The 14930-nt window shown below is 49.8% G+C and overlaps 1 protein-coding gene across 3 annotated transcripts in view; it reads right to left on the bottom strand.

Annotated features, from left to right (window-relative positions):
- The window catches only part of Dpp6 (dipeptidyl peptidase like 6), an 802942-nt gene that overhangs the window by 453411 nt on the left and 334601 nt on the right, over positions 1-14930 (bottom strand). The window contains exon 1 of one of the 3 annotated variants that reach the window (XM_045160237.1): positions 13436-13820. The exons of the other annotated variants lie outside the window; for them this stretch is intronic. Within the exon in view, the coding sequence (XP_045016172.1) occupies positions 13436-13492 (57 nt within the window). The 5' untranslated portion in view covers positions 13493-13820. Of the gene's footprint in view, positions 1-13435; positions 13821-14930 lie in introns of those variants that run through there. 3 annotated transcript variants of the gene reach the window in all.

The following is a 14930-nucleotide window of genomic DNA, read 5'->3' on the forward strand; positions in this document are numbered from 1 at the left end:
TAACGTGGGACCTGGGGAACCGAGCCTCGAACCGGGGTCCTTAGGCTTCACAGGCAAGCGCTTAACCGCTAAGCCATCTCTCCAGCCCATGAAATGGAGGTTTGAGTGGAAAACACGCACTTGTATTTCCATGCCTCAGCATTCAATTTCTGAGGACATTTACTGCACACCGTGGTGGGTTCCCAGATGCAGAACCAGCTTCCTGTGCCCTGTGAACTTTGTTGTCCTTAGTGTTTTTATTTTTATGTTTTTGTTGTTTATTTTTATTTATTTGAGAGTGACAGAGAGAGAAAGAGGCAGAGAGAGAGAATGGGCATGCCAGGGCCTCTAGCCACTGCAAATGAACTCCAGACACGTGTGCCCCTTGTGCATCTGGCTAACGTGGGACCTGGGGAACCGAGCCTCGAACCGGGGTCCTTAGGCCTCACAGGCAAGCGCTTAACTGCTAAGCCATCTCTCAGGCCCATGGTATTTTTAATTATAAATAAATATGTTTATTTATTTATTTGAGAGGGAGAGATAGAGAGATAAAGTATGGGCACAACAGGGCCTCCAGCCACTGTAAACAAACTCCAGATGCACCAGCCACTTTGTTCATGGCTTTATGTAATACTGGGGAATCAAACCAGGACCAGCAGGCTTTGTAAGCAAGTGCCTTTAACCGATGAGCCACCACTCCAGCCTGCTTTAATGTTTTTCTTAAACTCAGCCACAATTTGTTACTTTGATTACAACTTATCCATTGAAGCAAAGACAGCACAATTACATAAGTTACATAATTCAGAATTTCTCTGTGGAGACAGTTCCAAATAAAAATGAACTAGTACACAGTTCTAATCGCTGTGCTGGAGATATGGCTCTATGGATATACGGCTGGCCTCTGATTAAGTACAGCCCTGAGTACCTCAGTTCTGATCCCCAGGTCCCATGTAAACAGCAGCTGTGGCGGTAGAGAGGAGAATTTCCTGGAGGCTTGCTAGTGGAGTGGAAAGATCCTGCCTCAAGAGAGGTTAACAAGGACCCGGACATTGTCCTCTGACCTCTACCCACTTGCTGTGGTACATGTGCACTCCTCCACACACATCCATAAAACGCATTAGGGAAGTGATTCCTTTAACATAGTTTTAATCATATGTCCATTCATTGCAGCGGCCAGAATTCTTCAGGATTTAAACTTGGAAACCTGGCCCTATTATGAGTCTTTACTATGTGTGAAGCAAGCACACTGTCCTGCATCCAAGGCTGTCTTTCCCTGCTTCTCTACTTCTGGACGCCAGCTGCATCACAAGAAACTAAGAGGAGCAAGCATCTCAAAGGCAAACGCATCGCTGACGCCCAGTACTCCACACCTGAGCTTCAACGAAGTACCCTGACATGGCCGGCCGGCTGCACACTTGCAGGGAGTTGAGTCAACAGCTACTGACTTCGTTTCTCCAACTGAAGCTGACTGCTTGTCTGATGTCAAGCACAACAGAAGAGAAGAAAAAGCAGACACACCGTCCAGGAAGGGAGCTTTGTTTCCAGCCAGCAGCCTCCCCTGCAGGGACACTGCGCTGTGGCTCAGCTCAATCATGGCGTACGGCCTTCTGTTTTTCCACACACCGTCACATCACAGTGACCACGTTGTAACCCCACTGGGGTCTAACTTCAGGCCTGTGTGACTCTCAAGCTGGTTTTAGCGGGATGCCCACCCACTGCTGAGGCTCACAAGCCAGCTTTCACTCATTCCTTTCTTTCTTTGTAAGGAAGCGCATCACCTGGAGTCTGTCCCCTTGCCACCCACAATCCTCCTTGAAGCTGCCTCCCCTTGTTAAAAAAAATACAAGGCTCCCCAAATGCGCTTCTGTAGAGAACGACTGGGGAAATGGTCCCAGAATGCTTCACCCCCGACCCTGGGTCTGCTTGAGTTCTCGCTAACATATTGGCACGTCTTCCCCACCTAGGGTTCGAAGACCAGCCCAGATGTTCACATCTGCTTCTTTCACTATAAGAGGAGATGGCAAAATGGCTCCTGTTTACCAACTAAACCTCTTCATGAAGACTCTTGGTTATGTTTTGTGTCAACTTGATCTGTTTAGGAATCCACAGCTATTCCTCATAAGTGAGTCTCTGAGGTTGCTTTCAAAAAGGATTAACTAAAGGAGAAAGTCCTTACTCCAGGGTGAGCCATTTCCCCAGAGAGGGCAGGCCCTCTCAGAAGAAAGGATCCCCTCGCCCACCTGGCTACAGGTGCTGCTTGCTGCTTTACAGCATGGAATGAAGACCAGTGTGGGCTGAAGAGCAGCGTGGACTGAGAGCAGTGTGGACTGAAGAACAGCAGCTCTCCAGGATGCCTCCAGGCCTTCAGTGCCAGATTGGGACTGCTGAGGCATCCGTCCTTGTGTGAACTGAGCAGCTACCGGGTGCCTTAACTCTCAGGCCTACAAACTGCTATTGTTAGACTGATGTAAGCTAATGCAATAAATTACCTTTTAAAACAATTCTTTCTATTGGTTCTGTTCCTCTAGAGAAGCCTGGCTAACACAGACTGTGGGGCCAGGGGTACATCTGGCTTAACAGCAACCACCATGGGCTTTGCTGAGGGACATTGTTCACTCTTGCGGGTCTCCATTCACCTTCAGCTCACGTCCTGGCTCATCTGCACGGCTGTCACCTGAGAGGACGGTCACAGTACTACGGAGTGCGCACGGCTTGGCGTCGTGGAAGAGTGGCCGATGCTTCAGCAGTAGAGAGGTGGTTTGGGTGCAAGGAGTATGGGCTGTGGTGGTTCGAATGTAAAACGTCCCTCATGGCCTCAAGTGTCCACGGTTGAACTTCCCACTTGGTTCCCAGCTGATGTAGCCTTTGGGAGGTGGAGCCTTGTTGGAGGAGGCAAGTTATTGGGGGCGGGCCTGGGGTTGACAGTCCAGCCCCCCTGTGTGTTGGGAGCGCGCTCTGTGTGGAGAGGTGACTCCTCGGCTGCCTGCCCTGCCAGGCTCTCACCACCAGCGTGAAGCTTCCCCTTGCACGTGTAAGCCTGAAACAAGCCCTTTTCCTGCCGTGAGCTGCTCCCAGTTGAGTGTGATGTCCAGCAACAGGAAGGAACTGCTCCATGAACGGCGTGCTGGGAAAGGAAAGGCAGCCATAATGCTCCCAAGCATCAGGGAAACCAAGAGGAATTAGCGACTTGGGGAGCTGCTGATCCTATCGGGCTCTAGACATCTGCAGCAGCTGAGGACGCGGTCAGAGCCCCGGGACCCTTCACCGCAGAGGTCAGACAGGAAGATGCCACATGCCCAACCATGGACTCACCACGCACACACCTGGGAGGGCGAGGCCGGCCTTGTGCACTCCGTGCTTGGTGAGGCCAGCATGGTGAGGAACGGGACTCTTCTGTGTCCTCCAGGGGCTCCTAGCTGGGTCAGAAGTGGTACAGAAACACCATGGGAAAGGCTTGGAATCTTCGAAGCATAGAGCTCTTCCCCAGACTCCTCTTGCTGAGGGAGAGCACAGGCTGACGGCAGGCGCTTCTTCATGCCTGGTTAGGAAGGGCCTGTCTGCCCCCCACCCACGCCAGCCTAAGCTGCGGCCACACAGGGACACAAATGCACAGGGCCTGAATTTTTCCTGTCATTGAGCCCAGGAAACAGAAGATAATAGCTTTATCTCAGGGCTGGGGACATGCCCAGTTGGTTAAGTGTTTACCTTTTTAGCATAAGGACATGAGTTTGATCCCCCAGAACCCACATAAAAATGCCAGGCATGGCAATATGTGCCTGTCATCCTAGCACTGGGGAGGAAGAGACAGGAGGATCCCTGGGACTGGCTGGCCAGCCAGTCCAGGCTGATTGGTCACCAACTAAACCTCTATGTGCTGCTTGCTGAGACCTGTTTTTAAAAGAAAAGGTGGATGGTGTTTCTAAGGAATGACACCTGAGGGTGTTCTTTGGTATCTGCATGCACACACCTACCCACAAATACGTGTATTCACATGCACACAAGCACGTACACACATCAAAAAAAATAAACATGTAATCTTAGCCTGATTACATTAACCACCCTCAGTATGCATTATCATAACTTTCCTTCTTCCTCTAGCTAAGTTGCATCCCTTTAACTTTTTTGTCACCAAGCATGATGCATAGATCCCTTATCTACTGCTTTTGGGGGTCTCTTACCTATTTCTTCATGGCCATTTTTCCAACCTCACCCCCCCCCCATGTTCTGTACTCCTGCTGGACCTAGCACAGCACCCAGAGGTGATGGCTGCCTGGCTACGTCCTTCCAGAGCTGTGGCTCTGAGGATTTTTCTTCTGGTGTGGCTTACAGCTGTGCTGTCTTCAGGACAAGGGGCATGGAGACAGAAGGACATGCAGCCTGGCATTTGCACACAGAGAGGAGGGATGGAAAGACTACAGGATGCTTCTGGTCAGCAGGCCAGTGGCTTCTGTCAGGTCCTCGAGAGGACCTGCAGTCCACTGATTCATAGCCTGCCTACTTTTGGTTATTATAAGTATTAAGGTGTTTAAACACCTGAAACTCTACTGTGCCCGTCCAGGACTGGTGCAGGATTCTGGAGCTCCTCTTCCTTTCTCTACACCCCTACCTTCTCACACCTATGTCATACCTACTACTTGAGAGGTCTCTCAAGAGGAAGGAAATTGAAAATTACCTCCTGATACCCCAAAGCAAACCTAGCCTGTCAGTGGCTGCTTACCTTAGAATAAGGGGAGGAAAGCCGTCATTCCATATCCCTGCTCTCTTTGTTTCAGAAGCAGCTCATTATAGAAGTAATTATTTGACTATGAGATGTGGTCATGCATCCCCCACATGCACTCAGGGCTGGTGCCATGAAGAAAATAACAGCTGTGCCTACCCAGGAGCTGTGGAGCTGGAGCGCACACCTGTTCCTCGATGACGACGAGACGGCGTGTGCGTGTGCAGCTGGAGAACCCCGGGTCTCACCCCCACTAGCCAAGCACCCGTCACAGCTCCGCCCAGACGCAGGGCGGGCTTGTTCGGCCAGTGGGGCTGCTGAAGCCCTTTCTTTCCTTTGCGGCTCACAGCCGATACCGTGACTTTCCTCACCCACTCAGCCTCACTAAGCGTTGCTTCCTCCTGCGGGAATTACACAGCTGGGCCAGATTTGCCACCCGTGGACACCAGAGAAGGGCTCTCCCCTCCTTCTGACAGGCTTGGTTTCTGTTACTAAGTCAGAGGCTGGAGTCTCTGGGCCAGATGGTACTGAAGACGTTTCAATGTCCATCTTATCGGACCCTCCACATCAGAGTGACCTGTAAGCACTTGCCTGATACTCAACACTAGAAGACCCACCCAGATAACGCCCACCATGTCTGTCAACACGTGCGGTACACACTTGCACAAGTGCAGTGGACCCTCCAGGCCAACTTGTGCCACATCTATTCTGTCCCCTGGTGCAAAGCACTACCATTTTTAGGACCTATCAGACCAGAGTCTTGCAAGGCCCTCGGAGTGGTGGAAGAGCTATGGTCAGCATCAGGCATGCCACACCACACACAGGCATTGCCTCTCCTTCCCTAAAGAGAGCTCGGGCAAGGCAAAGTCAAAAGCGCCTCCCTCCCAGCCCTTGTCACAGAGACAGGTGAAATTAATGAAACACAGGACAGGGATTTGAGAAATTCAGGTTTCTCTCATGATTCCTAATGATAAAGTAGACTTTTATTTCCACCTGCCACAGACTGTCTGATGCAGTATTAGAGAAACACACTGTTTGTTTATCAAAGGCAGAGTCAGAAATCCTAATTGCCATGACTTTTCCTAAAGACATCTTTGTCACATTATTTCAAGAATTATTAAATGCACATATGCACACAAACATAGAAATACACATACATGTCATAATGCCCTAACATACCTTGTTCCCTCTAAGTGTATGTGAATTTCTGAAACCACAAACCTTTTCAGAGACTCACAGGATGTGGCTTACATGTGCACTTCCAACCATCAAGAGGAGTGAGTCCCAGGGCAGCCTGGGCTACAGAGTGAGACTCTGTCTCAAAATAAACAACTCTAGAAACTCCCAGTGCTTTTCCACCCGCGACACACTTGATGAGGTAACCAAGCTGACAAGTGACATCTCCGTGTCCAAGTCACTCCTACAGACCCATGAACCCCAAGATTCTGTTCTCAGTCATGATCAGCTGACAAGTGACATATCTGCATCCAAGTCACTCCTACAGACCCATGAACCCCAAGATTCTGTTCTCTGTCAGGGTCAGCTGACAAGTGACATATCTACGTCCAAGTCACTCCAACAGACCCACAAACCCCAAGATTCTGTTCTCAGTCATGATCAGCTGACAAGTGACATCTCCGTGTCCAAGTCACTCCTACAGACCCACGAACCCCAAGATTCTGTTCTCAGTCAGGGTCAGCTGATAAGTGACATATCTGCATCCAAGTCACTCCTACAGACCCATGAACCCCAAGATTCTGTTCTCAGTCAGGGTCAGCTGATAAGTGACATCTCTGTGTCCAAATCACTCCTACAGACCCACGAACCCCAAGATTCTGTTCTCAGTCAGGGTCAGCTGACAAGTGACATCTCCGCGTCCAAGTCGCTCCTACAGACCCATGAACCCCAAGATTCTGTTCTCAGTCAGGGTCAGCTGACAAGTGACATATCTGCATCCAAGTCACTCCTACAGACCTACGAACCCCAAGATTCTGTTCTCAGTCAGGGTCAGCTGACAAGTGACATCTACTCCCCAGTCCTTCTTACCTAGAGCCTTACATGGTACATAGGGTGTAATTTAGCTTCTGTGAGAGTGGCCACTGCAGTCCCCGAGGCCACGGACACTGTGAATTCTGAAGGGCCTCCTCTTATATTGTGACTCCACCACAGGTCCATATGCCCTGTTCATACAGAACTGTGTTTCTCTGAATGTTTGGCAACCTCCTTTTCATCCTTATACCCTCTAAATGTGGATTCCTCACACTGCCTTTTCAATTAGCATGGTTACAGAAAATGTTTAACTCTCTGGACACTGGAGAGATGGCTTAGCAGTTAAGGAATTTGCCTGTGCAGCCTATGAACCCAGGTTTGACTCCCCAGAACCTTTGTAAGCCTCATGCACAAAGTGATGCATGTGCACAAGGCCACACATGTGCATAAAGTGGCACACATGTCTGGAGTTAGACTGCAGTGGCTAGAGGCCCTGGTGTGCCAATTATCTCTCTCTCTCACTTTCATAATTTCTTTAAAGATTAACTCTCATGGTAGCCAAAGCCAGATCACCTCTTGTTACTGAATCATGCCAGTCTAAAAAGAAACAAGACGAAGTATGACAATCACAGAGCAGGAACATCAGAGGTGGCTACCCTCTGTGTACCCCTATGAGGTACCCAACTCCCTCAGAAGGCCAAGCTCTCATTGTAGTGTGCTCATTGTAGCCATTGTGTTGTTTTTAAACTTCTGTCAATTTCCAAAAGACCTGAGTATTGACATTATTAAAAATGTTTAGATAAATAATTTAATATCAGTCAATGCCATGTTCTGAGACCAACACATTAGTAAGCCAGCAGTCACTCCAGGGCTATCTGGGCTTGACTGCTTCCAGAAAGTAAAAGCCACAACTAAAAGCAAGAATGAACACATCACATAAAAATGACCAGAAGATCTCTGGGCACAAGGAAGTTAATGCTTTGTTATGTCTCAACATATAGCCAAATATCCAAACTGTCAACAGAATGGCCAGTGTGGTGGTTTGATTCAGGTGTCCCCCATAAACTTAGGCGTTCTGAATGCTGGGTTCTCAGCTGATGGAAAGTTGAGAATTAATGACTTCTGGAGGCAGTGTATTGTTGGGGGAAGGCTTATGGGTGTTATTAACAGCTTCCCCTTGTTAGTGTTTGGCACAGTATCCTGTTTCTATTGTCTACCTTATGTTGGCCAGGGAGTGTTGTCCACCCTCTGCTCATTCCCCTGCCATTGTGGAGCTTCTCCTCAAGCCTGTAAGCCAAATTAAACCTCTTTTTCCCACAAGCTTCTCTTGGTTGGGTGATTTCTACCAGCAATGTGAACCTGACTGCAACAGTAAAGTGGTACCAGGAGTGGGGTTGCTGCTAGACACCTGACTATGTGGCCTCGGCCTTTTGGAGCTGATTTTCAAGAGGAATGTAGAAGGATTTGAAACCTTGGCCTAAGAGATGCCTTGCAGTTCTGTGATGGACTATTCTGGTCAGAGCTACAAGACCTGAATGCAGTAAGAACTATGGACTGTGAGGTTTAGCTTATGAGGGTGAGAAAGAGCTTTGCTTGGTCTGGGCTAGCAGTTTTTGTGAGAAGCTTGCCGTTATGCCCATGTCCTGAGAAGTTGTGCATGGTTGCTTTGTGTAGAAATGAATTGGTGTGAGCAGGGGGATGTGGATTGGGAAAATAAAATAAAATCTTTGGCCTAAACTGCTGCCCCTTCACCTGAAAATTGTTTGAGACATTACAACCATTGATATTTGGCTAGTTGATCGGCACTGGAAAACAGGAAGAATGTAGACTCTTTAGAAGGGGCCTGAGTGCTGATGTAATGTCCTGTTCTTCAGTTTGCTTTGTTCCCCCCTGGATTAAAAATTGGCACCCTACCTGGTATTGTGGAGTATAAGAAATGCAGAAAAGAGAGAGTCCTCGAGTTTGCAACACAGTCTTGTGTTTTGGAAATGGCCATGGGCAGTTTGAAGCATGTTTGCTGGATGCCTGCATGGAGACCCGTGGGGCCATGAGGATGAAAGCTGGATTGCCGCGGAGACCCAGTGGAGATGCAGGGAACACGAGATGGCCGCCAAGGAGAGCTGCCGGCCCCAGTGAAGTTTTCCAGGACTGTAAGTAGCCTAGCTGGAGGATAGAATTGGAATACCAGAGGCTTGTTGCTGGTTAGAATTATGGGACTTGACGATTTGTCACTAGGTAGAGTAGTTGGACTTGAACCTACAGAGTTTGATATTTGCCTTATTTTAAATCTTATATTGGCTGAATATTTCTTTGCTATGTCCAATGTGAATGTTTATTCTGTGCCATTATGGGTTTTTTGAGGTTATGTTTTGGTATTATGGCTGAGTTATAAGATCTTGGACTATGGGGATGTATGACCATCATTAGGATTGATAAAAACTATGGGGACTTTAAAGTTGGATTAATGCATTGCATGTTACATCATGTCTAGTTATCAGTTTACTGGGGCCAGGGGCAGAGTGTGGTGGTTTGATTCAGGTGTTCCCCCATAAACTTAGGTGTTCTGAATGCTAGGTTCCCAGCTAAGAATTAATGCCTTCTGGATGCAGTGTATTGTTGGGGGCAGGCTTATGCTTATTATAAACAGTTTCCCTTTGACAGTGTTTGGCACACTCTCCTGTCGCTATTGTCCACCTCATGTTGGCCAGGGGGTGATGTCCACCCTCTGCTCATGGCATCATTTTTCCCTGCCATTGTAGCACTTCCACTCAAGCCTGTAAGCCAAAATAAATCTTTTTTTCCCACAAGGTGCTCTTGCTTAGGTGATTTCTACCAGCAATGTGAACATGACTGCCACAGCATATTCCACAGAAGAGGCCATGTGACAATCTTTCCAGGGAAGCTATATGCACATGCTCCAGGACTCCTGAGCACGAGGAGGGAGCTGAAGCATGGAGCACACCTATGAGAGCTCTAGGACTGTGGACTGTGACACCTAAAGGCCATGTGTGTGTGCGTGTGTGCGTGTGCGCGTGTGTGCGCGCGCGCATGACTCTATGTTTCTGCGTGCACACCCTCACACAAGTCCATGCATTGCTCATTTGCTACACTATGACCCCTGTGCAGTAGCTGAGGAAAGATAATGTAAGGCTCATTGGAAAGTTCCAGAATGAATCTTTCTGTTTCTCATCTTCAATAGCTTTAGTGATTAGTATTTTCCAATTGTAAGTCATTTGAAATGAAGATAGCATATGTTAAAAGGAATCTGTTCTTTTTAAACTTTAAGTGGAAAAATTCTTTAATTTAGTTCTCTAAGGCAGATTTTAGTCTTCTTGTGAGAACACACTAAATTTGAACCAAACTACCCTCAGCCTTTCCTGTCTCCTCCACTCAGCCTCCCTCTGTTAAAAGAGAAAACAATGTGGAGCCAGTTTTTACCAGGAGGTCTTGGCCCTTCCTAAGAGCCTCTCAGACAGGGTGAAATCAACCCACTCGTGTTAACACACATGCTGCGTCCAAACACATGTGGGCTGATGATACTTTTAAAAAGAGATTACTAAAGGCTGGGACAATGGCTCAGAGGGTAAAATGCTTGCTATGCAAGCATGATGACCTGAGTTCTGATCCCCATCCCCACATAAAAGCCGGGTGTGGTGGTACACTGGGGAGGTAGACACAGGAGTGTCCTCACGACTCAGTGACTAAGTAGTCTAGCCACAACTGTGAACTCCAGATTCAGTGAGAGACTTTATCTCAAAAACATGTGTGAAACTTGTCAGTAAACAGTTTAAAAAACAAAAACAAAGCTGGGCATAGTGGCGCCCGCCTTTAATCTCAGCACCCAGGAGGCAGTGGTAGGAGGATCACAGTGAGTTCGAGGCCACCCTGAGATTACCTAGTGAATTCCAGGTCAGCCTGGTCTAGAGTGAGACCCTGCCTCAAAAAACAAAACAAAACAAAAACAACATTGTGAAAGAGTGATGGATGAAGACACCTGATGCACACACATGTACCCACACATATGTGCAACCATACACATATGAATATGCATATACACACATGCCTATCACACACACGTACATACAGCAATATGATTTCCATATCTCCAAAGAGAAAGAGCAATAATGCTCTAAGCAAAACTTCTCCCTTTTATTCAACATATTCACAGAATCTTTTGAAAAATGAAACAAAACTCTAATCAACTCTTTCCATGTACCTATTTATTTTAAAAGCTTTTAGCAAATTAGAAAAACATCAATCACTATTTTAAGATACGGAAACTAATTGTACATACCATCCCCCCTTTTATTATTTGGTGATAATTCTTAGCAAAGTATTTCTCCCTGTCCCCACCTCAGCCAACATGCCTGGCTCCCAAGGGCCAAGGCAGGAGGAGCGGCAGACCCGCGCGTGGGGACTAACTTGCCACACTGAGAAGGGTTGCCGGCTGCAGTGACCACACACTCTCTGTGCAAGCTGGAAGCCTGCTTCAGGCTGTCCTAAGCCAGGACATCACATTCATGACACCCAGTGTGAGTGTGCAAGGTCCCTGTCCCTAAAACATACCCAAACAGCCCCCAAGGCATACCAGCAGCCAGGCCACAAACAGGACCAGCCCTCTCCCAGGCAAACAGAACAGACTTCTCTCCACATTGCCATGGGTCGCCACCGACCCGTCGCATCCACGCAAACAAAGCTGAAGTGAGTCACTGGGGAGCACAGAGATCTCTGCAGTCTCAGAGCAAGGGGCAGGGCTAATACTCCTAGAAAACCATACAGACTGCAGGGACAAGCAGTGTTAGCTCTCCCCGACGTCCTTCTGTTGGGCCAGTCAAGACTGTTAACCTATGAAGAAGCACGCACATGTGTGCATGCATATCAGTGTGCACATGCATGTCTATGTGAGCGTGTGTGTGTACCGTGTACGATGAGAGACCTTTGTCCTACATCCATTGCGCTTTCCTTCTCCTCACCCACGCCTGACACATCCTCTGTGAACTTCATGGGGTGAGCTCTGTGACTTTCCTTTGGGTCAAGAAGATGCCACTTGAGATTGGGAGAAAGAATTTCCCATTTGCATGGGACAAAGACAGTGGTCCCTAGAGCCAAGGATGCCTTTGGTTCACACCAGTGTTCATCTTCTATGACATATGTTACCAGGATGAAAAGGTTGAAATAATCAAGCTAATTGCTTATGCACCCTCCACACCCCACACCCCGATGAGCCATCACTACCCTTCCAAACACTGTACAGAAGCCAGGCAAGTTCTGCATAATGTAGGTTGGACTTTCAGCACCTGATCCCTGGGTTAGAGCTATGAATAGCAACGTGTTCTCTGTATAATTATGACCTCCACCCAGAAATGCTTCCCGACCCCTAGCTCAAGCCACAAGCCCAGTAAGCATTTATGTTATGCCTAGTGGGGAAGCGGTAAAAGAAGGAGTTAGTTATCAGATGCTAATTTTTTGGTTGGAAATATTTCTCTATCGAGCAGATATCCTGTGGAAGTTTTCTGAGGAGGGCTTGCCTGCTCTGAGCCTGTCAAGCTGTGCTGAACATTAGCCCTTACCCAAATGCTCACACTGAATAAGAATTTTTCAGACTTCCAGATTTACAAAATCTTCCTCCCAGAAGGAACAAACCCACGTTTGAGTTCTCTAGAAGATAATAATCATAATAAGATGGTCTCAATAGAAAAACGAACTCTGGGGAGATGGTTCTCCCAGATGGAGCTCACTAAATGCAGATTCAGATTGTCTCCATGTGTTCTCTGAATAGTTGAAGGGATTCTGTCACAAGGTCCCAGGTCATTGGCTTACCCGAACTCTGGAGAGGTCTCCTTCCTTTGCCCTCACCCTACCAAGAGCAACCTAAGGGCAATGGGAGGGAAGCAGCGTGTGCTGTTGATTTAGGGACTCAGCACCAACTGCAGAGCCAAGCTGGCTCCCAGGGTCGGTCTGCCTCAGACACCTGAGGTCAATGGAGCAGCCATGGGCAGACCTGACCGACCCTGTATGCGGGGAGCTACTGTGTCCACAAGACAGAAGGAAGCATTCCTGCCACTTCTTCTCCATTCCCCAGCGGGCCAGCGGGTGGGCCTTCCTGCATGGGCCAGCCCCTCTTCTGTTGGGACTGTAGGCAGGCCTAGCCATCCTCTAAGCCCTGCAGCTCCAGCCTCTCCCCAGCCTGCTCACCTGCCTCCTCACAGTACATCTTTTCGCTAGTAGTTTGCTCTCCCTGGCCCCGGGGGTCGCAGCCTAGCCCTGCCTCCTGACGCTTCCTCCAAGGATGAGGACAGGGGCCAGGGGGCATGGCAAGCAAGGTCCTTCGCCAGGCGTACTTGCTTGGGACTTGTCAGAGTCACAGCTAAGCCCTCTTGAAGGGTGAGAATCAGAACCCTCCCGTGCCACTCATTTCCTTTTCCGCTATGCCCTTCCTCCTCCAAATTACAAAGTAGTCCAAAGCTTTGCAACTAACACGGGTTAAATGAGGCACAGAGAGGTGGGGGGGGGGGAAGGAGAGGCCTTTGCCCAAAGGCGAAGTGCACCTTGCCAGGGGCTCTATGGCTCTGGGTTATTAATAAAGCCAGGGTACCCTTTAAAAAAGAGAAAGAGCTGCCCCCCCACCATACACAGGCAAGCATTGAGAGAGCCAGTTTTATTCTCTCTCTGTGTCTCTTTCCCTCCCTCTCCTGCCTGTCTCCTCTCCCTTGCACACCCATGCACACGCGGGCACCCCGGCAGCATTACCTGGTCCTGCTGCTGCACGGCTTTGCCCGAGGCGCTGGGCTCCTTGGCGGTGGTCATGGTCTGTCCGGGGCGCTCGCCCCGTCCGGGGCGGGGGGCGGTTGGGGCCTGAGGGTGAGTTTGGAGCCACGAGAGTCTGGAGGGTGGTGAGGAGGAAGAGTGCAATTCTAGTCCATACTTCCGAAACCGCCAGGCTCGGGGGCCGGGGCGGGGCGGGGGAGGGAGTGGAAGAGCAAGGCCAGTTGGCTGTTTGCATGCAAAGGCAGAGAGAGGGAAGACGCTGCTGCTCGGCGGGGCTTCTCCAATTAGCAGCAGCCTCTGCAATCGCCACAGAAACAATAACTGCTTAGCAACCGGCAACTGGCGGCTGGGTGCAGGAAGGGGCCCGGGAGATGCGCGCTGCTCCCCGCCGCCTCCCGGCCGCCCGCGCACGGCGCATGCTCGGGCCGCGCTCAGCCCGGCTGGGGCCGGGGCCGGGGCCGGGGCCGCGGGGACGCTCGCCACGCACCGCGCACTGGTCTGTCGCCGCGTCCGCCACGCGTCCTGTCCCGGCCCCCGCGTACCCGTGCCCCAGCCAGCACCCCGCAGCAGTGCTGGCCAGACAGCTCCACCTGGGCACGGGGCACAGGAGGGGCGCACAGTCTGGAGATACGTTAATTTATTTATTTTTCCAGCTGCAACGTGCAGGATGCATTTGAGAGGCAGGGGTCTGTGGGGCAGCCCAGAGGCAGGCAGCCTTTCCGTTTGCCCACCAGCAGGTTTTGCAGGAATGTGCACTAGGGGAACCTTGACCTTTGTTTTCCTTACAAAAAGGGTTCCACCTTTAGAGTAGAAGGATCTATTTTCCCACCAGGACGTGGGGTGGGGGAGGGAGAGAAGCAGGAGAGCCAGCTGTGTGATTCCCTCAGTGGTCACAGGCTGCCTGATGCATCCTGAAACCCAGAAGAAATCCAGGCAGGAGGTGATGGCCTGGGACCCAGCCAGATGCGGGGTCCTTGGTGCTGCACCCGCCAGATGTTCCTGCTGACCGACCCTACTTGCTGCAAATGAGGACTGCACTGGTGCATAAAGGAAAATGCATGGGAACTCCCGGGGGGTGGCAGGATGACCCTGTAGTTTGCAGGCGGGAATGACTTAAGACCCTACAGGCCCATGCCAGAAGCTTTCCGCAGGCGGCCCTGCTCCTGTGGCTAACTCTGTGAGCCCTTCTCCTGCGCCCGGTCTCTAGTTCTCTCTCCACCCACCCAGCTCCTGACCACAGGTAGTCACCAGCAGGAGAGAGCTCAGCCATCTGAACACCAGATTAATGCTCACTGATAACTATTATCAGCAATCAGTCCAGGACTGAGATTGATTATTCTGCTCTTGGCAGAGTTTCTTTCCAATTAACAGATGTTCCTTCCAGAGTTCAGGCCCTTTCCCAAGGTCCCCAAGCCCAGTCACTTTGTGGAAATGAGCAACCTGACAAAACCCAAGCCATTGGTCCCTTTTTGGATGT

This window comes from Jaculus jaculus, chromosome 10, assembly GCF_020740685.1.
Source record: "Jaculus jaculus isolate mJacJac1 chromosome 10, mJacJac1.mat.Y.cur, whole genome shotgun sequence".
NCBI classification, from domain to species: domain Eukaryota; kingdom Metazoa; phylum Chordata; class Mammalia; order Rodentia; family Dipodidae; genus Jaculus; species Jaculus jaculus.